The sequence below is a fragment of the Coregonus lavaretus genome, assembly GCF_964263955.1.
Source record: "Coregonus lavaretus genome assembly, chromosome: 38".
Classification (NCBI taxonomy): domain Eukaryota; kingdom Metazoa; phylum Chordata; class Actinopteri; order Salmoniformes; family Salmonidae; genus Coregonus; species Coregonus lavaretus.
In genome coordinates this window covers 14,792,578-14,818,287 of record NC_140025.1, presented here as the reverse complement: position 1 = coordinate 14,818,287, position 25,710 = coordinate 14,792,578, and the positions used below count along the sequence as shown (strand labels likewise).

Genomic DNA, 25,710 nt, shown 5'->3' with positions numbered 1-25,710 from the left:
ATTTGTGTTAATTATTAGATGTTGATCCACTATTGACGAGAAGCACTCCTCAAAACCCTCTGAACAATTCACGACAGAGTACTGTAGGGAAATACATTTATTATGTCACACAGAAAAAAGTGAGGATTACATCTTGACATTGGAAATCCCATCATTCAATCACTTTTGTATATTCATTGGCAACCAAACGATTCATTTTTTACTGTTTATAACAACCAGTATTTATGGGATCTACAAGCAATTCAGAAATCAACTCCGGCCCAAACCTGTCATTAAATTAACATTAAATACTGCATTTTAGTGGTGCGAGGTTGGCCGTCACATCTGTGCTTTTCTGGGAGGGACGGGGGGAGTAGCAGCATGCTCAATCTCGTTTGTGTCAGGATTCAGCTCAAGTTTCATGAGGAGATGGACAAACAAATAACAGGATGTGCTCAGAGGTATTAAGATTCCTTCACCTCCACACCCAACCCTCATGGAGGGGAAGGGTGGGGAGCTAAAGCATGCTGGGAATCTCAGTCTTCTCCAGACAGTAGAGCACCTTGCTGAAACTACAGAGGGACGTATGACTGGTGTGGGCTGGCCCAGTCAGAGATACTAAAGCAGAAAATTAGCATATTTGATAGGTGGAGAGAACTTCTTTAGGGTGGGCTGCTGTGGCAGGAAGTGGTGTGCATGTTGGAGAAAGTGGTACTGCTACAACAGGAGAGTTCTGGAGCATGTGGATGAAGTGAACAACAAGGCTGTGCGGAGGAGACAGACACCCATGGGGGGCCTCGAGCTGGGGTGCAGGAAGCGTTTGGTGCTAAAGAGCTACACCCCCTGGTATCTACCATTCAGTCCTGCTGTCTGTCACCCCCCTCTCACTGGAAGGATGCATTCAGAGGGAGTCAACTGCAACAGTTCCATTTTAAATTTTGTTCCGTATCCCAATCATCATAATTAATATTTTAGCTTACATCTAGAAAGTCTATTCAGTTATATCCCACCCCCTCCACCCTCCGGCTGTGTTTTTACTTATTTTTAAAGGAGGGTGGCTGCACAGGGTCTGTCTGTGCGGGGACCGCAACGACCGCTCAGACACCGAGCGTTGACCGTAGAGGGACTGTAACGTGACTGCCATAAAGAGTTCTAGTTCTCCTTCTTGCCCTCCATTTTGCCATAAGTAGAGCCGGTTTTGTTCACCTCAGATACACTGATCAGGCGGCGCACTGCTATGGAGGCTGTGGAGAGAGCAGACAGATTGGTCAATAATAGTAGAAAGAAAGCAGAAGACAAAAAACAGACGTATAATACAAATTAACAAAGTGCAGATACAGGAGTAGGCAATCACATATACTATACAGGGCTCAACACTGCAACCAAAACACTCACATTGCGACCTTCAATTCAGTCATCATGCGCTGTTTGAATTAACATATCTAAAGGCTTTCCCAAAAAACATTCCCAATTAAATTTTGACTGCAAAGTAGGCCTACCTGGCAGAATATGATTTATATCAATTGCTGGGCATTTGTTTAGCAAAGTCTGCCATCACATGTAGCCAAACACAAATTTACCAAAAGATAAAACTGATTTTATAGGGCCCTACAACTGTAGAGTGACTGTTCAAAATCGCTAACAATAGCACCTTTTTTTAGATTGTGCAAAGGTTTGATTTTTTCCTCTGAAAACAATCTATGTAAATATGAGTCAAGTTAAAAACCCCTAAGGTCAAAGGGCCTAGGGCTGAGTTTCTATTAAGCTAACATATGGAATTGTTTTAAGATGGTCATACCAAGGATCATTTTGCTATTTGATTTGGAATTTTAGGACCCCTGTCAGTATAAAAAATATATTCAATGTTTTTTGAAACATTGAATTTGGTCTTACTGCTATTAGCCCATATTAACGCATTGAATAACATATTCATACATGGCAAAACAGTCAAAAAAGAAATCAAAAGGAGGTATGTTTTGAAGTGTCTGTCCTATATCTAAGAAATATAAGAAAGTTCTAATTATATATTTTTACCCGTATTTAACCCCTTTCTTTGGCACAAAAGTACTTCCATATATACAGTGCATTCGGAAAGTATTCAGACCCCCTCACTTTTTCCAAATTTTGTTACGTTACAGCCTTATTCTAAAATTGATCAAATTGTTTTTTCCCCCCTCAATCTACACACAATACCCCATAATGACAATGAAAAAACTGGTTTTAATTTTTTTTGCAAAAGAAACCTGAAATATCACATTTACATAAGTATTCAGACCCTTTACTCAGTACTTTGTTGAAGCACCTTTGGCAGCGATTATAGCCTTGAGTCTTCTTGGGTATGACGCTACAAGCTTGGCACACCTGTATTTGGGGAGTTTCTCCCATTCTTCTCTGCAGATCCTCTCAAGCTCTGTCAAGTTGGATGTGGAGCGTCGCTGCACAGCTATTTTCAGGTCTCTCGAGAGATGTTCGATCGGGTTCAAGTCCGGGTTCTGGCTGGGCCACTCAAGGACATTGAGACTTTTCCCGAAGCCACTCATGCGTCATCTTGGCTGTGTGCTTAGGGTCATTGTCTTGTTGGAAGGTGAACCTTCGCCCCAGTCTGAGGTCCTGAGCACTCTGGAGCAGGTTTTCATCAAGGATCTCTCTGTACTTTGTTCCGTTCATCTTTCCCTCGATCCTGACTATTCTCCCAGTCCCTGCCGCTGAAAACATTCCCACAGCATGATGCTGCCACCACCATGCTTCACCGCAGGGATAATATTGGCCTGTGGGACCCTATATAGACAGTTGTGCGCCTTTCCAAATCATGTCCAATCAATTGAATTTACCACAGGTGGACTCCAATCAAGTTGTAGAAACATCTCAAGGATGATCAATGGAAACAGGATGCACCGGAGCTCAACTTCGAGTCTCATAGGGTCTGAATACTTATGTAAATAAGGTATTTCTGTTTTTAATACATGTGCAAACACTTCTAAACCTATTTTCGTGTGTAGATTGGAGGGAAAAAAACGATTTAATCAATTTTAGAATAAGGCTGTAACGTAACAAAATGTGGAAAAGTGAAGGGGTCTGAATACTTTCCGAATGCACTGCATTTCCATTCATTTTTTAAACTCGTATCGGTCTACCTTCAGACGAGTCTTGTGAGGCTTGTGGGAATCCTATATGTTTGTGTTCGTGAGAGTCTTATCTTTCCATTTAGGGGTCATATTAGTTTGTACCTCAAACCGTTCCGACACTACAAACGTTTTCGTGAGAAGACCGATTTTCAGGATGTCTCCTGGTCTGACAAACACAGCTGTAGCTCTGCCACCTTCCACCGCAAATGCGGAAGGCCGACTGATGCGGTGGATTGAGCAGCCCATGCAAAAACAACAGATTTTTTTCATGCTCATTTGATTTCCGCGGGGCGCGGACATCATTTTAAAGATGGCTAGTCATTATCAGCCTTGTTCTGTATGGTCATTAATCGGCGCACAGTGGCGAAAAAATTGTTGCGACCAAATCTTGTGCTGGTGCCATCAACTGAAAAAGTTGGTAGCACCAGTCCCACCAGTGGAAAAAGGAAGTCTAGAGCCCTACTTTATAAAACTATACATTTAGAGCGGATTAAGCCTAGTCCTGGACTAAAACGCATGCTTAATGGAGAATCTCTATTTAAATAGCTTTTTAGTCTAGGACTAGGTTTATTCTGTGTTCGGGAAACCACCCAATAATGAGTCAAAATGAGATGATATGGTATAGGCAGGTCCTAACAACACAAGGCACTTGGAAAAAGCAGTAGGTTTAGCGCAGGCTAAATGGGTGGCATCCGCACCGATGATGCAGAAGATCAAGAAGCCGACGATGAGGAGGGGAGAGCCGCTGACAAACACCCCGCAGGCGAAGTTGAGGAGGGGGGTGAGAAGCAATGTGGCCCAGAAGAGGAAGTTGAGCAGCGTCCACAGCCGACGGGGGGGCTTGATGGTGGGACCGGGGAAACTGCCCTCCTTCTCGTAGTGCTCCTGCAGTGCATCCTACAGAGAGAAAAGGAAAGAAAGAGAGAATGTTGTCAATATTATATTAGTGGAGAGAGTCATTGACTTGGAAAGTTGAGTTCCCAGTACCTTCCGCTGGTAGAGCTCGTGAAGCCAGGTTGCACACTCCTTCTCGTCCTCTGGGATTTCCTCCACTGGGTACCGCCTATACAGGAAGGAGAGGAACTGTCAGTTCAGTACAATGCTACTAAAGGGCAGCAAGTCACTGTATTGGTGATACAGTAAGTCACCAGTGCACTGCCTTTGTTTGTGGGAGAGAGACAGGCGCCACCTACTTGATATTCATATCTGCCATGTACTTCTTTCCACTGACGATTCCCAGCAGCGTTGGGACCTTCTTGTCTCTGAAATTTAGTGTCACGTCGTACACAGCAGATACTGAGAAAGGAAAGAGTTCGACAATGAGTGTGCTGCAAATGTGTGTGTGCAGGTGCTTGTGTGTGTGTGTCCCACCTGTGCCCTTGAGACAGCTCAGTGTTGTGGTGAAGCCTTTGGTTCTTGGCAGCAGATGGTATTTGAGTTTTGGTAGACCTTTACTCTCTGCTACCTCCATACTGATCTCATGCTTCTTCGGTGTGAAACGGGTGCCTTCACAGTACAAGAGGAACTGAAGAAAGATGGAGAGAGAGAGAGAGAGAGAGACAAGTCAACACACACGCACTGTTGCTGTCTTTGGAGGTGACCCTGTTGTCTTTGGAGCGGTAAACACAACACACTTAAGCTCATGGCCTTGTAATCCCTGTGTCCCAGTGGAAACTACAGAAGGTAGGAACGCCAACAGAGGTGAACTACCTCAGACACACCCTGATGTGCCTTTCTGGCAACACTGTCTGCAGTAACAAATACACATGCACAAACAACACACACACAGAATCTCAGTTGTATTTATTTGATTCCTCCCCTCAGACCCTCTCTTCCCTTGCATTTTCCCCCATGAGAGTTTGTCAGATTACTGGCTTAAATTGTGTGCACGTAGCCACCGACAACTCTGGGGCGTGTCCACTCAGTGGAAAACATTATGCAACGGTAAACAGAAATGTGCGTTTCTTATTGGATACGTCCAGGTGGTCCCTCCCTGTTTCAGTCCGTTTTTCATCTGTTTGATGCCTAATGAAGACGACCCAGGGTACAAATCCATACAGAGACGTGCGGACGGTCAGAGGGAGAGGGGCAAAGGTCATTGTGTTGTCTGTTTGTCGTCCTACTCACCCACATAAACTCAGGGTAATCCTTTAGCTGGGTCAGGCCTTTGAACACGGTGTCTCTGTCCTCCTCCCACTTCCTCTTACAGAAGACGATCTCCAGGAAGTACCAGGTCCAGCCAATCAGAGGCACCTTCAGCAGTTCATACTTGGCCAAGACCTTTGAAGCCTGAGAGAAGACAAGACGAAACGAGATCATTCAGCCAACCTACCAAACATAATATTTTCATAAACAGTAATTATAGGCAGCCTTCACTCATTCCCTCTCTCTATCTCTCACACACACACACACACACAGGTACTCACTCCAAGCACGCCGTAGCGTTCACACATGGTCCAGCCGCAGAGGAAGTCGATCTCGTAGTTGTGGTTGAGGATGATGATGACATGCTCCTTGCCAAACTTGTCCACCGTGGCCTGGTCTGTGAATATGGTGCATTCTGTGCCCGACCACCACTCCAGCAGCATTACCAGCTCTATAGGACAGCGAGGGCCAGCAGAGTTAAGACAACGAACCAGTGTCAACTCCGTTACAATGAACCACCCAGTCACATCAAACTGGTGTCAATTCCATTTCAATACAGTCAATTCTTAAGAGTAAACTAACATTTCAATTCAATTTTTTCTTGTTGTTGAGTTTACTTCCTGAATTGAAATGAAATTGACCCCAAACCTTTTACACACAGTCACAACGAACCGTTGCAATGAACTACACTACACCATTCTCAATTCCGACACAAACTTTTAACCTGTAAAAATCACTTCAGTGTAAACTTAGTCAACAACAGTTTATGTTTAGCTCTCAAGTTACGTGCCTATGCTAGCAAACAAGCTATCGTCTTCCTAATGAAAATAATACCCTGTGGGTGTAGCCAATAAGGAGGCTCAATGAATCGGCTTCCTTTGATACAGGCTTTGCGACCACTACACACACACAAAGATACTCACTCCATGAACGCCGTAGCGTTCACACATGGTCCAGCCGCAGAGCACTATCTGCGCATCAACCAGTCAATCCCAAGTCTGCTCATGATTATCAAGCACACTATCAACGATTAACCAAATTATTTTTATGTTTTCTGATTATTAAACAACAAATTGACCGAAGTTGGTTCAATTACTTGAATTCCAATTAGTTCGTTTTATTTGTGAGCTCAAAGTGCGTTTCTCTAGAGAAATCCTATCAAGCATGAGAGACATCAAATCAAGAACGAACTGTGGGATGCTGTAGGGCGTTGTAGTTTTCAATAGACAAATATTCAACCTAGTTTGTGGTAATGAACTACAACGACCAGAATCCATTGGGCCTGTTGTTCACTGGCAACTCTGCACACAGACCGCATGAGAGAGGAATGTACACAACACAGCAACGAGAGGGATAGAGGGGAACACCAAAACCAGTACACCATGTGGGTGGAGTTTGCACTGCATTTAAGACTGGTTTGTTTTGGGACAACAGACAGAATGTGCAGCTCTGAGCCTATCCCCCCTCACACACAAACAAATACAACACATGACTCAAGACTTCGAGTGTGACTCACGGCTCCAGAGGGAGTAGGAGAGGCGGGTGTTGATCTTTCTGTAGAGCTGCCTGTCGATGGGCCATAGGACGCAGGTGCACAGCTGGATGAAGTTGATGATGAGGCCGCTGACCACAAACACAAAGCCAACCAGCAGCTGCAGGATGAACAGGCTCTTGATGTACGCTATCAGCCCCATGGCCAGGGCTGTCTGGGGGCTAGCAGGACTATCCACACACTACGGCCAACCTGGGGAAGAACACCATAAACATTTTTACATTTTACATTTTAGTCATTTAGCAGACGCTCTTATCCAGAGCGACTTACATATATATATATATATATATTTTTTTATACTGGCCCCCTGTGGGAAGCGAACCCACAACCCTGGCGTTGCAAACGCCATGCTCTATCAACTGAGCTACATCCCTGCCGGCCATTCCCTCCCCTACCCTGGACGACGCTGGGCCAATTGTGCGCCGCCCATGAGTCTCCCGGTCGCGGCCGGGAGAAACAATGCATTTCCATTTAATTCAGTGGAAAATACCACCAGGTAGCACCGGTTCTCCATATGACGTTGCGAAATAGTGCATTGTGGGTAGTTCCGAAGATATCCAAAATAAGTTAAGAAATATGTTTAAAAATATATATACACTACCAGTCAAAAGTTTGGACACACCTACTCATTCAAGGGTTTTTCTTTATTTTTACTATTTTTAGAATAATAGTGAAGACATCAAAACTATTAAATAACACATATGGAATCATGTAGTAACCAAAAAAGTGTTAAACAAATCAAAATATATTTTATATTAGAGATTATTCAAATAGCCACCCTTTGCCTTGATGACAGCTTTGCACACTCTTGGCATTCTCTCAACCAGCTTCATGAGGTAGTCACCTGGAATGCATTTGAATTAACAGGTGTGCCTTCTTAAAAGTTAATTTGTGGAATTTCTTTCCATCTTAATGCGTTTGAGCCAATCAGTTGTGTTGTGACAAGGTAGTGGGGGTATACAGAAGATAGCCCTTTTTGGTAAAAGACCAAGTCCATATTATGGCAAGAACAGCTCAAATAAGCAAAGAGAAACGACAGTCAATACGGAAAATGTCAAGAACTTTGAAAGTTTCTTCAAATGCAGTCGCAAAAACCATCAAGCGCTATGATGAAACTGGCTCTCATGAGGACCGCCACAGGAATGGAAGACCCAGAGTTACCTCTGCTGCAGATGATAAATTCATTAGAGTTACCAGCCTCAGAAATTGCAGCCCAAATAAATGCTTCACAGAGTTCAAGTCACAGACACATCTCAACATCAACTGTTCAGAGGGGACTGTGTGAATCAGGCCTTCATGGTCGAATTGCTGCAAAGAAACCACTACTAAAGGACACCAATAAGAAGAAAAGACCTGCTTGGGCCAAGAAACACGAGCAATGGACATTAGACCGGGTGGAAATTTGTCCTTTGGTCTGGAGGCCAAATTTGAGATTTTTGGTTCCAACCGCCATGTCTTTGTGAGACGTGGTGTGGGTGAACGGATGATCTCCGCATGTGTAGTTCCCATCATAAAGCATGGAGGAGGAGGTGTTATGGTGTGGGGATGCTTTGCTGGTGACACTGTCTGTGATTTATTTAGAATACAAGGCACACTTAACCAGCATGGCTACCACAGCATTCTGCAGCGATACGCCATCCCATCTGGTTTGGGCTTAGTGGGACTATCATTTGTTTTTACATTTTAGTCATTTAGCAGACGCTCTTATCCAGAGCGACTTACAGTTAGTGAATGCATACATGTTTTTTTTTATTTTATTTTTTATTTTTTTTATACTGGCCCCCCGTGGGAAACGAACCCACATCCCTGCCGGCCAAACCCTCCCCTACCTTGGACAATGCTGGACCAATTGTGCGCCGCCCATGGGTCTCCCGGTCGCGGCCGGCTGCGACAGAGCCTGGACCCGAACCAGGATCTCTAGTGGCACAGCTAGCACTGCCCTTAGACCACTGCGCCACTCGGAAGTCCCTTTCTCGCTTTTTCAACAGGACAATGACCTTCAAGACGTTTGGAAAAGCTGGTTGAGAGAATGCCAAGAGTGTGCTGCAAAGCTGTCATCAAGGCAAAGGGTGGCTATTTGAAGATTCTCAAATATAACAGATTCTGATTTGTTTAACACTTTTTTGGTTACTACATGATTCCATATGTGTTATTTCATAGTTTTGATGTCTTCACGATTATCCTAAAATGTAGAAAATAGTAAAATTAAAGAAAACCCTTGAATGAGTAGGTGTGTCTAAACTTTTGACTGGTACTGTATATAAAAAAAACATAACTATGTTTGTAGTTATAGGTAACCAGATCGTGACTACAACTAAGTTACTAAGTATTTGACCACACTGTTGTTACTTTGGTGAGTAAAAACTTCCTACCCTTTAAAGAAGGATGTTTATGAATATGAGTAGGGCAAGGAGTTTCCCCTGACCAACTGACCTGACCAGGAAAAGGTCCTTATTGGCTATGACCCAGAGTTTTCCTAGTCAGGTCACATGGTCAGGGAAAACTCCTGACCCCTTTTATGAGGCTGGGTTAATAGTGGAAGCGTGATAATTTTCAGAAATTCCAGTGCAACTTACCACGGTGGGTTCCCTTCACAAGCCCCGTTTGCACGGCCCGTCAGCCAACACCACAGACCTGAGGGACAGAGAGGAACATCATTACAAACTATTCACAATCAGTTTAAAGACGGGATGATCTGAACAATCAGCTATTTCCCCAAAAAGTATCTAACTTGCACCAAATGGCCAAAATTGTGACATGACAGCAACAATAAAATAAAAAAAAGACTGCAAACAAAATACAACTGAATAATTCAGAAATCTGTGATAAGAAAATACCTTGAAAGAGCAGGTTGATTCTGAGGAGTTCAGCAGACAGGCTGAGAAGTCTCTGTGATTTATTTCCATTTATATTTCCCCAATGTAAAATAGGAAACTATCAGGCTAAAAACACAGCTTGCCCATAAAAATAAACTCCCTTTCACCCAAATGGCATTGCACATAACCTCTCTCTCACTCTTACTGATATGTACACGTCTGCATACCACCCCCCCCCCCCCCCCTCCCCCCTCCCCCACACACACACACACTCACACCCTTTCACCTAGTTGGAACAAGTCCAGCAACTCATTTACCCACTCCCTTTCTCACTCTCTTTTTCACACACACAGACACCCACACCAGGTGTCCAACTCCTAAACTAGCCCCATTCAGTGTTGCCAACTTTTTTTTCCTCGACGTCACAGCACAAACTTGCCTTGCTGCGGTCCCCAACTTAGTGTTTTCGCTCCCCTCTCCCGCCGCACACCCTCTCCCCTTGCTTCTATGCCTATCAATCAAATATATTTTATAAAGCTCTTTTTACATCAGCAGTTGTCACAAAGTGCTAACTGTTTGTGCGCTGTTGCTGTGACTTCTGTTGCAGATCGCTACTCCCAGAATTGAGTGGGAAAAGTCGCCAAATGCTATCAAAACCCCTTGGTGACAAAACTCTCCAAGGCAGCCTGATAGGTCACTGAATTTGTTGCTAGGCTCTTAACAATAACAGTCTCTGGAGGGGTTTCAAAACTTCCTAATTATAGCGACAAAGTCTCTAAATTGGCCCCATTCAAGCTCTCTGGGATACTGGTGTGTCATCTTTGCTAACTCTAGATCCCACCCCCCCCAAACAGCAGGCCTGCACCACTCCACTCCCTCCCACATATTACTATCATTAGTAATACTACAGAATTAGTAATACTGTATCCACTACAGACATTTCACCTACTGTGCCCCCTTCCTATTTCCAATCTCAATAATAAAATAGGCTACTTTACAAAGATATACCGAACCCATCATAAAACACTGCAAACTACACAGTGGCCTAATAACGGAATGAGCATTAAGTCAAAGTCACACTGTTTTTGTCAAATCACATCCTAGAAACAAAGAGTCAAATCAATGGCTGTGTGTGTACTACAGGCCAGCTGTACCAACTCCACAGGAGGTCCCACCCACAGAGTGTGGACCTGAGTGACCTCAAGCATCCAAACAGAGGTCCACCCTATGGTCCCTCAGTACCCACTGAACCAGTTTCAATCAGAATTGGCACCAATGCTTATTGTTATAATGTAGAACATGCTGAGTATTTCAGCATCTACACAAATGTGAGGGTATATATGGAACCTACTGAATTATGTTTAAATCACTATGACCTTGAGTCAATATTCCAGCAGCCCAAATGGCATTTTCTGAGATAAAAAACAACAACATGTATCTCAGCATCTACTCAAGTAATTTGAACATATAGGGCTGAGGGAACATAGGGCTGTGGGAACTGAGGGAACACAGGGCTGAGAGAACATAGACTTCGTCCCTCTGAACACACACTCACTCTCACCATCCTGTGTGTGTGTGTGTGTAACAGAGTTGGATTCATAACCTCACTACTTTGCGTGGGTGGAGACATTTCAAGCTATCGAACTGCTAGCTTTTCTATAGTTTGCTAAGACTGTCAAGCGGGCAGAAGTGGTGCTGTGACCCGGATCTGCAGTTGCGCTCTGCTCAACGACTGGGGTCACTGTGGAGTGAGTTTAGAGGTGTGAGTGTAAACGAGTTGGATTCGTAACCTCATTCCCCAGCTTGAAACATCTCAACCTGTGCTATCGAACTGCTAGCTTTTCAACAGCGTAGTCAACAGCGTAGTCAAGCGTGGGTCACTTGTGTTTGAGAAGCAGAGGATCCGAGATCAAGGTCAGTAAGGACTTGTGAGGAAGGAAGCTATACTGTTAAGCAAGCACAGTGACGCGTGTTACATGTGCATATTTCTCTGTGGGCTGACTATGATTTCCCAATACACTTTCTCAATACTTCAAGGTTCTGTTCTAACTTCACTGGCATGAGGAGGTGATGGATGCCATAAAGCCAAGGCATAACAGGGTGTGGTGTAGGTCTGTAGGACCCATGTTTTAAATGGCCCATTAAATGAAGGCGGTTTCCTGCAGATAGCACTGAAGAGGGCCAGAAAACAACTTTATCCGATGCTCAAGAATCAAGGAGTCATTTACATCAGCTTGCAATGCCTTGGACAGCTTCCTTCACCAAACAACCATGGCAGTCAAACGTCAAAACTGTAGCCAGCAATATCAACTCTGCAAACAGTCTAATAATACAAACAGTTGCTACAGTGCGTCTGGCATCTACAAGCAGATAATAGCATGCACGCTTAAACTACCGGTATAGCCTATCTATTTCACTACAGTAGGTGCATCAGTTCACAGTCAAACAGGTGATTCTGAGTTTAACACGGTATTACTAGTAAGATAAAAAATGTCTCCATCATCTTAGCGATGTCAATATTCATAAAATAACATCCCATTCACACCAAGGAGCAGAAATACCACTAACCTTGTTCTGGAAGAGAGAGCAAGCAGTTCTGTCAAAGTGTGAAGCCCTAGCTTTGCCCACAGTCAGGAACAGAGTGAGAATTACAAATAGTGGGAAAGAGAGCGCGAGAAACACCAGAGCTCCTCAGTAAACATGAGTGAACTTTGGAGTCTTGCCTAAGAGACTAGTGACATCTCACATGGCCGTCCATTAGCAGAGTGGGAAACTTGTCCCCACACAGAGATAAAGGGAGAGAGAGACAAAAGAAAAGAGAGGGAGGGGGAGAGAGGGAGACGCTCTCCCAGCCTGCCTGCCAAAGCGTTGCCTGGTGGAGCGAGTGTGTTTGGGGGGAGGGGGAGGGGGAGGAGTGTCTGCAATCACCTGATCCCCTCAGACGAATGGCTGGCCGTCAATACTGGGCCAACGAACAGAGTGACACACACACACACAGAGGTTAAAAAAGTTCAGCCATAATTTTCCCCAGGTATAAGGGGGATGAGGGAGACAGTGCTATGGGAATAGTGCTTGTATAGGCTGCTTGTCTATCGATTTGAAACCAAATAGTGTCAATGTGTTATTTTATGATTTACTCAAACAAACATTTCCTAAGAAGTCCACTGTTTCTCAACTAGGGGGCCTCAGACAGCTTTCAGGAGATAAAGCTAAAACATTTAAAATAACAGCCGTAAGGCTAAAACATCTCACATTTAGTATGTATGTAGGCATTAACACATTGTGAAATGTCATTTTTATAAGTGTCTTAACTTGATTTCTGACGTAGGGGTCCCCAGATTTAAAAAAAAGTGTTTCAGTGGGTCTTGAAACAGAAAAGATTTCCAACCCCTGGCCTAGCCTACAAGGCAGGCAAAGGATGTACACTACCGTTCAACAGTTTGGGGTCACTTAGAAATGTCCTTGTTTTCGAAAGATTTTTTTTTTTGGGTCCAATAAAATACCATCAAATTGATCAGAAATACAGTGTAGACATTGTTAATGTTGTAAATGGCTATTGTAGCTGGAAACGGCTGATTTTGTTTCTGGCCATTTTGAGCCTGTAATCGAACCCACAATTGCTGATTTTGATTTTAGTCATTTAGCAGACGCTCTTATCCAGAGCAACTTACAGGAGCAATTAGGGTTAAGTGCCTTGCTCAAGCACATCGACAGATTTTTCACCTAGTCAGCTCGGGGATTAGAACCAGCGACCTTTCGGTTACTGGCACAACGCTCTTAACCACTAAGCTACCTGCCGCTCCAGATACACAACTAGTCTCAAGAAAGCCCGTTTTATTGCTTCTTTAATCAGCACAACAGTTTTCAGCTGTGCTAACATAATTGCAAAAGGGTTTTCTAATGATCAATTAGCGTTTTAAAATGATAAACTTGGATTAGCAAACACAACGTGCCATTGGAACACAGGAATGATGGTTGCTGATAATGGGCCTCTGTACGCCGAAGGTCAGCATCCCGGAGTCGCCTCTTCACTGTTGACGTTGAGACTGGTGTTTTGCGGGTACTATTTAATGAAGCTGCCAGTTGAGGACCTGTGAGGCGTCTGTTTCTCAAACTAGACATTCTAATGTATTTGTCCTCTTGCTCAGTTGTGCACCGGGGCCTCCCACTCCTCTTTCTATTCTGGTTAGAGCCAGTTTGCGCTGTTCTGTGAAGGGAGTAGTACACAGCGTTGTAAGAGATCTTCAGTTTCTTGGCAATTTCTCGCATGGAATAGCCTTCATTTGTCTCAGAACATGAATAGACTGACGAGTTTCAGAAGAAAGTTATTTGTTTCTGGCCATTTTGAGGCTGTAATCGAACCCACAATTGCTGATGCTCCAGATACTCAACTAGTCTCAAGAAAGCCAGTTTTATTGCTTCTTTAATCAGCACAACAGTTTTCAGCTGTGCTAACATAATTGCAAAAGGGTTTTCTAATGATCAATTAGCCTTTTAAAATGATAAACCTGGATTAGCATACACAATGTGCCATTGGAACACAGGACTGATGGTTGCTGATAATGGGCCTCTGAACGCCTATGTAGATATTCCATTAAAAAAAATCAGCCGTTTCCAGCTACAATAGCCATTTACAACATGAACAATGTCTACACTGTATTTCTGATCAATTTGATGTTATTTTAATAAACAAAAAAAATTGCTTTTCTTTGGAAAACAAGGTCATTTCTAAGTGACCCCAAACTTTTTAACGGTAGTGTAAATTGCCATTGTGTATCTACGAGGTTAAAGCCATTTAGCAGGCTACGAAGTATGCAAGGATACACACACACAAGGCCTGACTGGACGTGGGACGTGGCAGAGATTAGCAATAGCCACTCAGGGCTAAACTGATTAACAGGGAAAAACAGCCTGGCCTCCAAAACAGGCTAACTTGGCCAAGATGTTCAGCAGCAGAAGGTCCCGAGCCACTCCTGAACAAATAACAAGACAAACCCACAGAAGTCAACTCTTAAATTAAGTGCATCAGAGCCAACAACCAACCAAGCCCAGTCTACACACTCTCAAAACCAGTGTCAGGTGGTACAAGAGATTTTAGATTATAGTTTGTGGTTCCACACAGCCTCAAGCAGTTGGAGTCAACAAACGGGCTCACTGTGGAACCAGAACCAGTCATGTCTATAAAGTTGTTTTAAGTTCTGACGCGGTTCTCGACTGCTCCCTCAACAGGACTTACCAGTAGGTGTAGTAGGCGATCGACAGCACCACCAGTGCCCCACACAGCCCTGTAAAGAGCATCACGGCCCCCTGGTTCAGCATCTTCGCCCCCCTCCTTGATTACCTTCCCCCCAGGAAAAAAAAAGAATAGTAGAAAAAAAGAGATGGAAATCTCTGAACCGTTTTAAGAGGAGGACAAGGGGGGTGTCAGTGTCCACGGTGCCTGAGACTCATGCTAATGTTAATCCCCATAGGAGACAAGATAAATTATGATGATGACAGCATGAACACTAAGTCCCAAGGAAAAGAGGAGGATGAGGAGGGTGCGTCCATCGGCGCAACAGGAGACGGTCCTCAAGAAAGCAACTCAGGTGAGAAACGAAAGAGGAGCTAGTCGGCGACTGGCTTCACACCAGATCGCCGCGAGACAAGAAGAACAACCAAGACACACTGGTTTAAAAGTGTCAAAACAGACGGAACACAGAAGGAGCCTCTCCTTTGTACAGTGAGGAGAAGGAGAGATGTAGGATAACAAAACTCTAATCCGGTCCAGATTAGCACTGATTAGCGCTCTTGCAGCAGCACCCTGGATAAGTCACCTCTCATTTCCATCCATCTGTATGGGGGGGTTGGGTGGAGAAGCTCAGCTGCTGTGCCTTTGCAAAGATAAAGAAATTGCAACAGATAATGTTTTTTTTTTACGCAAACTGAACGATTTTAATGTCGACCGCTATTTCTTACAAATGTTCTATAAATCTGTCCTGCAGAGTGTGCTGTCCTTTGGTCTGATATGCTTGTTTGGAAACATGCAAGTGCAAAACCAAGTCAAGCTTCAGCGCTTGATTAAGACGGCGGGAAGGATAATTGGTATAGATCAAGAATCAGCCACCAACCTGTACACAAAGCTCATCCTCCTAAAACTTGATAGCATTTTACAGGACAGTACTAATCCCCTTCACTCAGAATGCAGTCACAGCAGCAGCCGGACAAGGGGAAAGAGACTTCTTCAAAAGAAAATCAAAACAGATAGATATGGGGACTCTTTTATTCCAACTACCATTAGGCTGTTTAATAGATAGTCTGTTGGTCCCTCGAGTACACAGCATATTGCACTTTCACTTTAAATGTATAGCTATAGCACTTTCAATGAATTATATTGTATCGTCTTTTTAAGCACATTACCAAATGAATTTCCCCCTGGTGGGATAATAAAGTTGATCTGAATAAGTAAATGCCACAGGCAGTGACTAAGTCCAATTAATATCCAAGACAACATAATTTCACAGTTCCACATTACATTTCTTCCACTATAAAAGTGACATTTTACCCTTCTCTGCCCATCCAAGAGCAAACATGGCTTCTAAAAATCTATGGCATTCCAAGCAGTGGGGAAGAGGGTGGGTTTCAAACATGTGTTGAATGCTGTGAAGTGTGGAAAAACAATATCACTATGCATCCTGATAGAATGTATACTGACAATGATATTCCAAACAAACACGTGTTAGTCAACTCCTCTTTAAAGGAACAAGGTCTATATATTGATTTGACCCACTGGCACGAATTACAAGGTTAACTCAATTTACAAGGTTAAGTTATCTGAATTTATTATGGCAACATGCAAATCTGCAGACTCATGAAAACATCTATGCAACCAGACAATGTGAGAGATTATGTATAAAGGCTTCAAATTGGAAGTACGCCTAGTGTGAGATTGAGACGTTTTATGAGATTAGTATGGAATGCTGTTTGGGTCTTTGCGTGTCAAAAAAGATATGTCAAATAACACTATTTGACACATAAAATAAGCTTGTTGACCAATCTGGACCTGAATATGACTGCACGTTACATAATAATTTAACACGTTCATAATATTTTTTACGTAGTTATTACACATTGATTACACCATCACTTGTATTTCATATGTCACAGCGATTCACCGATATGTGCTATGATGCTGGTAAAGTTGCCTCGTTTCAGTAGGTATAGTTAGCTTGCTAACCATCTAGATAGGTGTTATCTTAAATACCCCTAATTTATAAGACAGTTTTCGTATTTGGTTGATGATGGTCGGACCCGGTCCGGTCAAGCCACACTAGCGAGATTAAGCTAGCTCGCTGCTTCTAACGTAAGTTTGGGGCTAAAGGGCTAGGTAGCTGGCTAGCTTGTTTAGTTCGTTTGCTAGCTAGCTAGTTATTTTCATGAACTGAATTTCGATTTCAATAGGAGAACAACAAGTGGTTCCTAGCTAATGCTTAGTCACATGGATTCCTAAATCATTGCTAAGAATATTGAAAATGATTGCAGTTTCTGGTCATTTTTTCAGGCTGTTTGTATTGATGCTAGCTAAGTACCAAGCTAAAGCTAGCTAGCTACCCCAGAAGTTGCTAATAACATCTGTATCAAATACATTTGTGAGTGACTTTGTCATACTGCAAACCGAAGTCAACGTAGTAGGGAGACAGCATACCTCCAGTTTCCAAACAGTTATCAATGTTGACAAAATGCTTGACTAGCTAGGATGCATCAGGTGAAACTGTTTGGGATGTGGCTGGCTGGCAGGCAGAAGCAGCAGGATCACCATCCTTTCTCCCCTGCCTCTGGGATGGTTGCATGTTGGGGAGAATGTTGGACAACCTAGCTAACATTTGTGATCCTGCTCGTTTTAATCTGATTTTATTTAAAATGCTCACACAGACGTTTTCCCATTCGGCCTAACAAATAATGGCTCATTACCAACGCAGTATTGTAAACACATTGTGGCTGGTGTGTGTGCTTCTTTGCAGACCTATTATTATGTTTTTTTATACAGCTTTGACAATGCTACTGACCGTAGTGGTGGCGCTTGGCTTAGTTGCGCATGCAAATTCAGCGCACACAACATTTTATAATAGAATTTGTCTATTTGACGCATCAAATTAAAAGCTTATTTGATGCATCTTCTTTTTTGACACACAAAGACCCAAACTGGGTAGTTTGAGTCCTGAATGCTGATTGGCTGAAACAGCATTCCAGCGGTGTGTACAGTGGGGGGAAAAAGTATTTAGTGAGCCACCAATTGTGCAAGTTCTCCCACTTAAAAAGATGAGAGAGGCCTGTAATTTTCATCATAGGTACACGTCAACTATGACAGACAAAATGAGAAAAAAAATTCCAGAAAATCACATTGTAGGATTTTTTATGAATTTATTTGCAAATTATGGTGGAAAATAAGTATTTGGTCAATAACAAAAGTTTCTCAATACTTTGTTATATACCCTTTGTTGGCAATGACACAGGTCAAACGTTTTCTGTAAGTCTTCACAAGGTTTTCACACACTGTTGCTGGTATTTTGGCCCATTCCTCCATGCAGATCTCCTCTAGAGCAGTGATGTTTTGGGGCTGTCGCTGGGCAACACAGACTTTCAACTCCCTCCAAAGATTTTCTATGGGGTTGAGATCTGGAGACTGGCTAGGCCACTCCAGGACCTTGAAATGCTTCTTACGAAGCCACTCCTTCGTTGCCCGGGCGGTGTGTTTGGGATCATTGTCATGCTGAAAGACCCAGCCACGTTTCATCTGATGGAAGAGGTTTTCACTCAAAATCTCACGATACATGGCCCCATTCATTCTTTCCTTTACACGGATCAGTCGTCCTGGTCCCTTTGCAGAAAAACAGCCCCAAAGCATGATGTTTCCACCCCCATGCTTCACAGTAGGTATGGTGTTCTTTGGATGCAACTCAGCATTCTTTGTCCTCCAAACACGACGAGTTGAGTTTTTAACAAAAAGTTAGAGGTTGTGGACAGGTGTCTTTTATACTGATAACAAGTTCAAACAGGTGCCATTAATACAGGTAACGAGTGGAGGACAGAGGAGCCTCTTAAAGAAGAAGTTACAGGTCTGTGAGAGCCAGAAATCTTTCTTGTTTGTAGGTGACCAAATACTTATTTTCCACCATAATTTGCAAATAAATTCATAAAAAATCCTACAATGTGAATTTCTGGATTTTTTTTCCTCAATTAGTCAAATTACAGGCCCCTCTCATCTTTTTAAGTGGGAGAACTTGCACAATTGGTGGCTGACAAAATACTTTTTTCCCCCACTGTATATCAGACAATATACCATGGGTATGACGCAAACCTACTTGTTTACATTTATGTTGATGACCGGCTTATAATAGCAATAAGGAACCTCGGGGGTTTGTGGTATATGGCCAATATACGACGGCTAAGGGCTGTTCTTAGCCACGATGTAACGTGCAACCCCTGAGGTGCCTTATTGCTATTATACTGAACAAAAATATGGGACCAACACTTTACATGTTGCGTTTATATTTTTGTTCAGTGTATAAACTGGTTACCAAAACAATTAGAACAGTAAAAAAGTAATTTTGCGTCATACCCGTGATATATTGTCTGATATACCACAGCTTTCAGCCAATCAGCACCCAAACTTTTTTGGGTCATCATGCTAGCTAGCAGTAGCCACAGCAGCCATTATGGAATGGCACATTGTGTGGTTTTCACTAGTTACCACATCCACAGAGTCAAACTTGCCTATATATTAACAATTCATGAAAACAAAAATGTGCTTTTTGGTTTCATTTAAGGTTAAGGTTAGGCATTAGGTTAGCAGTGTGGTTAGGGTTAGCTTTAAAATTAGATTTTAAGAAGAGAAATGGTAGAAATAGGCAGGGTTTATGACTGTGTAGCTGTGGTAACTAGTGACGACCACATCGTGTACAAAAACAAAGGAGCTGATTGGCTGACACTGCCATTCCAAAATTGCTGCGGTGGCTACTACTAGCTAGCATGAGGACGTAAACGGCTGTTTTTCTGGAAAACAAGCAGTATTTTAATCTTATCGATGGACCATTGTGGTATACATCTGGCCCTTCATTGGACACTGTGTTAACAAACCTCCAAACGAGCTTCAATGCCATACAACACTCCTTCAGTAGCCTCCAACTGCTCTTAAACACTAGTAAAACTAAATGCATGCTCTTCAATCGAACGCTGCTGGCACCCGCCCACCCGACTAGAATCACTACTCTCGACGGGTCTGACCTAGAGTATGTGGACAACTACAAATACCTAGGTGTCTGGTTAGACTGTAAACTCTCCTTCCAGACTCACATTAAGAATCTCCAATCCAAAGTTAAATCTAGAATCGGCTTCCTATTTCGCAACAAAGCCTCCTTCACTCATGCTGCCAAACATGCCCTCGTAAAACTGACTATCCTACCGATAGCCTCCAACACTCTACTCAGCTAATTGGATGCAGTCTATCACAGTGCCATCCGTTTTGTCTCCAAAGCCCCATACACTACCCACCACTGTGACCTGTACGCTCTTGTTGGCTGGTCCTCACTACATATTCGTCGCCAAACCCACTGGCTCCAGGCCATCTATAAATCACTTCTAGGCAAATCCCCGCCTTATCTTAGCTCATTGGTCACCATAGCAACACCCACCCGTAGTATGCGCTCCAGCAGGTATATCTCACTGGTCATCCCCAAAGCCAACACCTCCTTTGGCCGCCATTCCTTCCAGTTCTCTGCTGCCAATGACTGGAACAAATTGCAAAAATCTCTGAATCTCCCTCACTAACTTTAAGTATCAGTTGTCAGAGCACCTTACCGATCACTGCACCTGTACACAGCCCATCTGAAATTAGCCCGCCCAACTACCTCATCCCCATATTGTTATTTATTTTGCTCATTTGCACCCCAGTATCTCTATTTGCACATCATCTCTTGCAGATCTATCATTCCAGTGTTAATACTAATTGTAATTATTTTGCACTATAGCCTATTTATTGCCTTACCTCCATAACTTGCTACATTTGCACACACTGTATATATATTTTCTGTTGTATTTTTGACTTTATGTTTTGTTTTACCCCATATGTAACTCTGTGTTGTTGTTTTTATCGCACTGCTTTGCTTTATCTTGGCCAGGTCGCAGTTGTAAATGAGAACTTGTTCTCAACTGGCTTACCTGGTTAAATAAAGGTGAAAATAAATAAATAAATAAAAATAAATAAAGGTAAAACCTGGAGTACAGAGGCATATCCCATCCCTGCATTGAGGTACGTGTCTTAATGTAACCAGGATCGCATTCCGACCCCAGTGCAGCTCAGTGTAAACAAGCGTAATGGTCGGTATCTTCTGGCAAGCTACTGTGCATGACCTGGATGGTGGTTGACTAGTAGGCGGCATTCTGCCTTCTCCCTACAGTTTTCAGCCATTGGCTTCGCCCACCACTCTCGTGTGAACTACAATCTGTGTTTTAACGTTTAGAAACGTCCATAATCATCGCTTGCGATACTGCTTTCGAAACACATGGCCCTTATCTTTCATCAGCAAGAAAGAATCCTTCAAATAAAAATTATACACCTACTGTAGCAGTTTTGCACAGATCCATACAGCTGCGAGTGCCTCCATCCGACGAAACTACACTTCTGCTACACTTCCAGAGTTACGCTTACACACAGGTGTTCGGAGCATGCTAGATAGCTTAGCACAGGTGGTCGCCTCTTGTCTTCCATCTGTTTTCCATAAACAAGCGCTGTAACATGGAGATATGGCCGTGAGGGAACACTAACCCTATCAACGTTTGTATCAATTTAACCTTTTTGAAAATGATTTCTCGCTGATATGAAAGATAAGGTCATTATGCTTCCGGAACCATAGCAAAAGTGATCCGTGTTAATGTTCAGATTGAACGTTGGGGCTCTTAAGGAATCTTCTGTAGGGGGAGTTTTGTTGACTCTTATGTGTAATGTAATGGAACTGAGAGTCATGATCAAAGGCTAGTGGTTGACTGACATTAGCTGGTTTAATTCATTCATGGGATAGGATTATAAACATAAATACTTGCTGGTTAATTCCAAATGCATATTTAAACTGACTTTAGTTAGCTAAATAGTTAGTTAGCTAACAGTCCAATTTCCATGTGAATGACAGCTATAACTGAAACTCACAGCTAGCTAGCTAGGCTAACTTCTGCTAGCTATCTAGTTTCTCGCTAACGTTAACTCGAACTTGGTCATAACCAGAGTATGTGAGTGGAGTTGAGACTATTATTTCAATTATTTCAAAGCTATAGCCTACAAATAAATAAATTGTGAAGCATTTGCTGGCAGGAACATTAAGCGCTCAGCATTTAAAACAACATTTCGTTGTATTAAATCATTAGTCTATAAATTGTGCATATAGACTGTGAATTACTTAAAATGTAATAAAAATGTAATAAAAATGTCTTATTAGGCTCAGTCTAAAAAGTCTGTGGCTTCAGACTCATGAGATGGTGCCTGGAGAGCAGGCCATCAGCGGAGAACACCCTCTTGGCGCTTACAGAGCCACTGGGGACGCTAAACACCCTTTGGGCCACTCCTGCCAGGTTGGGCAAGGATGCAGAGTTGTTTTTGTACGTTTTTCTATAGGTAAGCCTAAAGGTTTTTAGGCTAAATAACCCAATAAAACGCTCCTTGAAAGAGGTAATATGTCAGCCCTATTGTATAGATAATAGACCAAAATGAACGAAACTTTTAAGATGTATGATTTTTTGTTTATGAATACTTTGCTACAATGACAGTTAGCTACCCACCTCGTTCCTTTCTGTTAGCATGTGCAGGTAGTACACCATCATGCTTTCGGGATATGTGTGTTTTCAGATTCCACAATGATTCTATAGTTGTGGACTAGGGCTGACCCCATTTAGTCGACTGGTCGATTGTTTGGTCGATAGGCTGTTGGTCGACCAAGATTTCTTTAGTCAAGCAGTAGCAAAAAAAACATTATGGTGTACAGTGCATTCGGAAAGTATTCAGACCCCTTGACTTTTTCCACATTGTTACGTTACAGCCTTATTCTCAAATGTATTAAATAAAAAAAATTCCTCATCACTCGACACACAATACCCCATAATGACAAAGAGAAAACAGGTTTTTAAACATTTGTGCTAATTTATTTTAAAAAATTACAAAAACAGAAATACCTTATTTACGTAAGTATTCAGACCCTTTGCTATGAGACTCGAAATTGAGCTCACGTGCGTCCTGTTTCCATTGACCATCCTTGAGATGTTTGTACAACTTGATTGGAGTCCACCTATGGTAAATTCAATTGATTGGACATGATTTGGAAAGGCACACACCTGTCTATATAACGTCCCACAGTTGACAGTGCATGTCAGAGTAAAAAACAAGCCATGAGGTCGAAGGAATTATCCGTAGAGCTCAGAGATAGGATTGTGTCGAGGCACAGACCTGGGGAAGGGTACTGAAACATTTCTGCAGCATTGAAGGTCCCCAAGAACACAGTGGCCTCCATCATTCTTAAATAGAAGAAGTTTGGAACCACCGAGACTCTTCCTAGAGCTGGCCTCCCGGACAAACTGAGCAATCGGGGGAGAAGGGCCTTGGTCAGGGAGGTGACCAAGAACCCGATGGTCACTCTGACAGAGCTCCAGATTTCCTCTATGGAGATGGGAGAACCTTCCAGATGGACAACCATGTCTGCAGCACTCCACCAATCAGGCCTTTATGGTAGAGTGGCCAGACGGAAGCCACTCCTCAGTAAAAGGCATATGACAGCCCGCTTGGAGTTTGCCAAAAGGCACCTAAAGACTCAGACCATGAGAAACAAGATTCTCTGATCTGATGGAACCAAGATTGAACTCTTTGGCCTGAATGCCAAGCGTCACGTCTGGAGGAAACCTGGCACTATCCCTATGATGAAGCATGGTGGTGGCAGCATCATACTGTGGGGATGTTTTTCAGCGGCAGGGACTGGGAGACTAGTCAGGATCGAGGCAAAGATGAATGGAGCAAAGTACAGAGAGATCCTTGATGAAAACCTACTCCAGAGCACTCAGGACTTCAGACTGGGGCGAAGGTTCACCTTGCAACAGGACAACGACACTAAGCACACAGCCAAGACAACGCAGGAGTGGCTTCGGGACAAGTCTCTGAATGTCCTTGAGTGGTCCAGCCAGAGCCCGGACTTGAACCCGATCGAACATCTCTGGAGAGACCTGAAAATAGCTGTGCAGCCTGACAGAGCTTGAGAGGATCTGCAGAGAAGAATGAGTGAAACTCCACAAATACAGGTGTGCCAAGCTTGTAGCGTCATACCCAAGAAGACTCGAGGCTGTAATCACTGATATAGGTACTTCAACAAAGTACTGAGTAAAGGGTCTGAATACTTATGTAAATGTGACTTCAGTTTTTTTTTTTTTTTTTATACATTTGCAAACATTTCTAAAAACCTGTTTTTGCTTTGTCATTATAGGGTATTGTGTGTAGATTGATGAGGGGGAAAAACAATTTAATCCATTTTAGAATAAGGCTGTAACGTATCAAAATGTGGAAAAAGTCAAGGGGTCTGAATACTTTCCGATGCACTGTACAAGACACCTGTCGGATTTGCGCCTGTCTGAGTGGACTAATCCATTGTGGAGGCCGTGGGGATTGAACAGTCCATCACTAAGACATGTACTACTGAAATTGTATATGGCTGTGTTAGGTAAGAACAATGGTGCAACATTAATAAAAATAATATTATTTTATAACCAATGCGCTTTCTCCCGCGTTGGATAACGGTCGCTGTCCACGGTTCTGAAACATCAGTGTGCTGTTGAATTGGCGCCTTTTCCTAGACCCTGTTGCTATGTGCATAATAGCAAAGTTAACCAGCATATTGGTGTTCAGAACAATGCGGCGGAGGCAGCAGCGGAGTTAGGAAGCAGCAGAGTTAGGAGACGAGAACTGTCTTGTGCAAAACGTCACGCCAGGGTAAGCCTACACAAAACACAGCCCTTATTTTAAGTGTTTCTAAAATCCCCTATGGGATAAATGAATGGTGGAAAAATTATTGGAACCATTTCCTGTTTGACCGCTAGGTTTTATGGGTATTATGACTAATACTGTAGTACTCTATAGCAGCACACAAGTAGCCTACAAATGCATGATGGGCAGGAATGCCCTGACTGCCTCAATCACACCGACAGAGTTATTGCGCAAAATGGTACGCACTATCATCTGGATATGTGTGCAACATTCAGCTTCTGCTACTATTTCCATCAAGCCATCTACACATACAGTTTGATGCATATGTTCAATAAATCCCACCTATGCACCACACAGAACGTACTGCAACTGCCTCTGCAATACTGCAAGGCAAACGCAGCGTTCCATTGGAAATGAATGTACTTCTGGTGTACCAAAATGCAAAAACACTGTCAGTGTGATCAAGGCGTGAGCTCGTGAAGAGAGCGCTACTGGAGAAGGCCGAAGCTCCAGCTTTTGGGAAACTCGTTCCGCGCTCCAGTCAAATTGGGCACGCTCCGCTCACATACTCTGGTCATAACTCCCAACCCACGAAGGCATGTCCAGACTACTCTGCAGTGATACGTTACATTAGGTGGCATGTTAGATGGCTACTGCTGCAGTGGTTTTACCTATCCAGTTAGCCAGGGGTGTATTCATTACGGAAACCGTTTAAGAACCAAAAGGAAACAAACTCAACAAACTGAACGAAACGAGGATGGACCTACCTGAATTTGTCCAATAGAAACTCTGGTTTACGTTTTCCGTCTGAGTAAACGTTTTGCAACAGAATCGACGTAAAGATTATTTACACCCCTGCTAACTTGAATAGCATTTTAGCTAGCTAACGTTACCTGATTTCTGGATCCCGACGACGAGTAAAATTACCAAACAGGTCCAATACGTTGGTTTTCAACTCAACACTGAAACAACATTGGTGTCTTTGTACCCCAGCGCCATAGACGCATATATTGTTCAATATAAAGGTTTTTCTTTGAGCTAACTAACTTCTAGCTAGCTACATCCTTCTGTGAAATATGCAACTTCCTGTCTATCCAACCACAA

General features: G+C 43.0%; 2 protein-coding genes across 9 annotated transcripts in view; one reads left to right on the top strand and one right to left on the bottom strand.

Moving 5' to 3' along the window:
• The window catches only part of LOC311111964 (uncharacterized protein), a 426,062-nt gene that overhangs the window by 9,983 nt on the left and 390,369 nt on the right, over positions 1-25,710 (top strand). The window contains exon 6 of one of the 7 annotated variants that reach the window (XR_014610813.1): positions 15,089-15,507. The exons of the other annotated variants lie outside the window; for them this stretch is intronic. The gene's annotated coding sequence lies outside the window, so the exon portion shown is untranslated. Of the gene's footprint in view, positions 1-15,088; positions 15,508-25,710 lie in introns of those variants that run through there. 7 annotated transcript variants of the gene reach the window in all.
• LOC311111956 (1-acyl-sn-glycerol-3-phosphate acyltransferase gamma-like) lies at positions 83-25,710 on the bottom strand. Of its 2 annotated transcripts, none has more exons than XM_084154897.1 (10): positions 25,500-25,710; positions 9,378-9,435; positions 6,766-6,993; positions 5,531-5,700; positions 5,232-5,393; positions 4,476-4,629; positions 4,298-4,400; positions 4,092-4,167; positions 3,803-4,001; positions 83-1,223 (listed from the first exon to the last, which is right to left on the bottom strand). In XM_084154897.1, the coding sequence occupies exons 3-10, from the start codon at positions 6,941-6,943 to the stop codon at positions 1,132-1,134; spliced, it is 1,134 nt and encodes a 377-aa protein (XP_084011023.1). In that variant the 5' UTR covers positions 6,944-6,993; positions 9,378-9,435; positions 25,500-25,710; the 3' UTR covers positions 83-1,131. The 2 variants fall into 2 exon arrangements, with proteins under 2 accessions (XP_084011023.1, XP_084011022.1); XM_084154896.1 differs by lacking the exon at positions 25,500-25,710 and adding an exon at positions 12,186-12,505.

Bases quoted from the DNA above. Each gene is read 5' to 3' on its own strand.
- LOC311111956 (XM_084154897.1), bottom strand. From the start codon at position 6,943: ATGGGGCTGATAGCGTACATCAAGAGCCTGTTCATCCTGCAGCTGCTG. The intron at 5,394-5,530 runs GTGAGTACCTGT...GTCTTCTCTCAG, and splicing joins AACGCTACGGCGTGCTTGGA to GCTTCAAAGGTCTTGGCCAA. The intron at 4,002-4,091 runs GTACTGGGAACT...TTCTCTCTGTAG, and splicing joins ACGAGCTCTACCAGCGGAAG to GATGCACTGCAGGAGCACTA.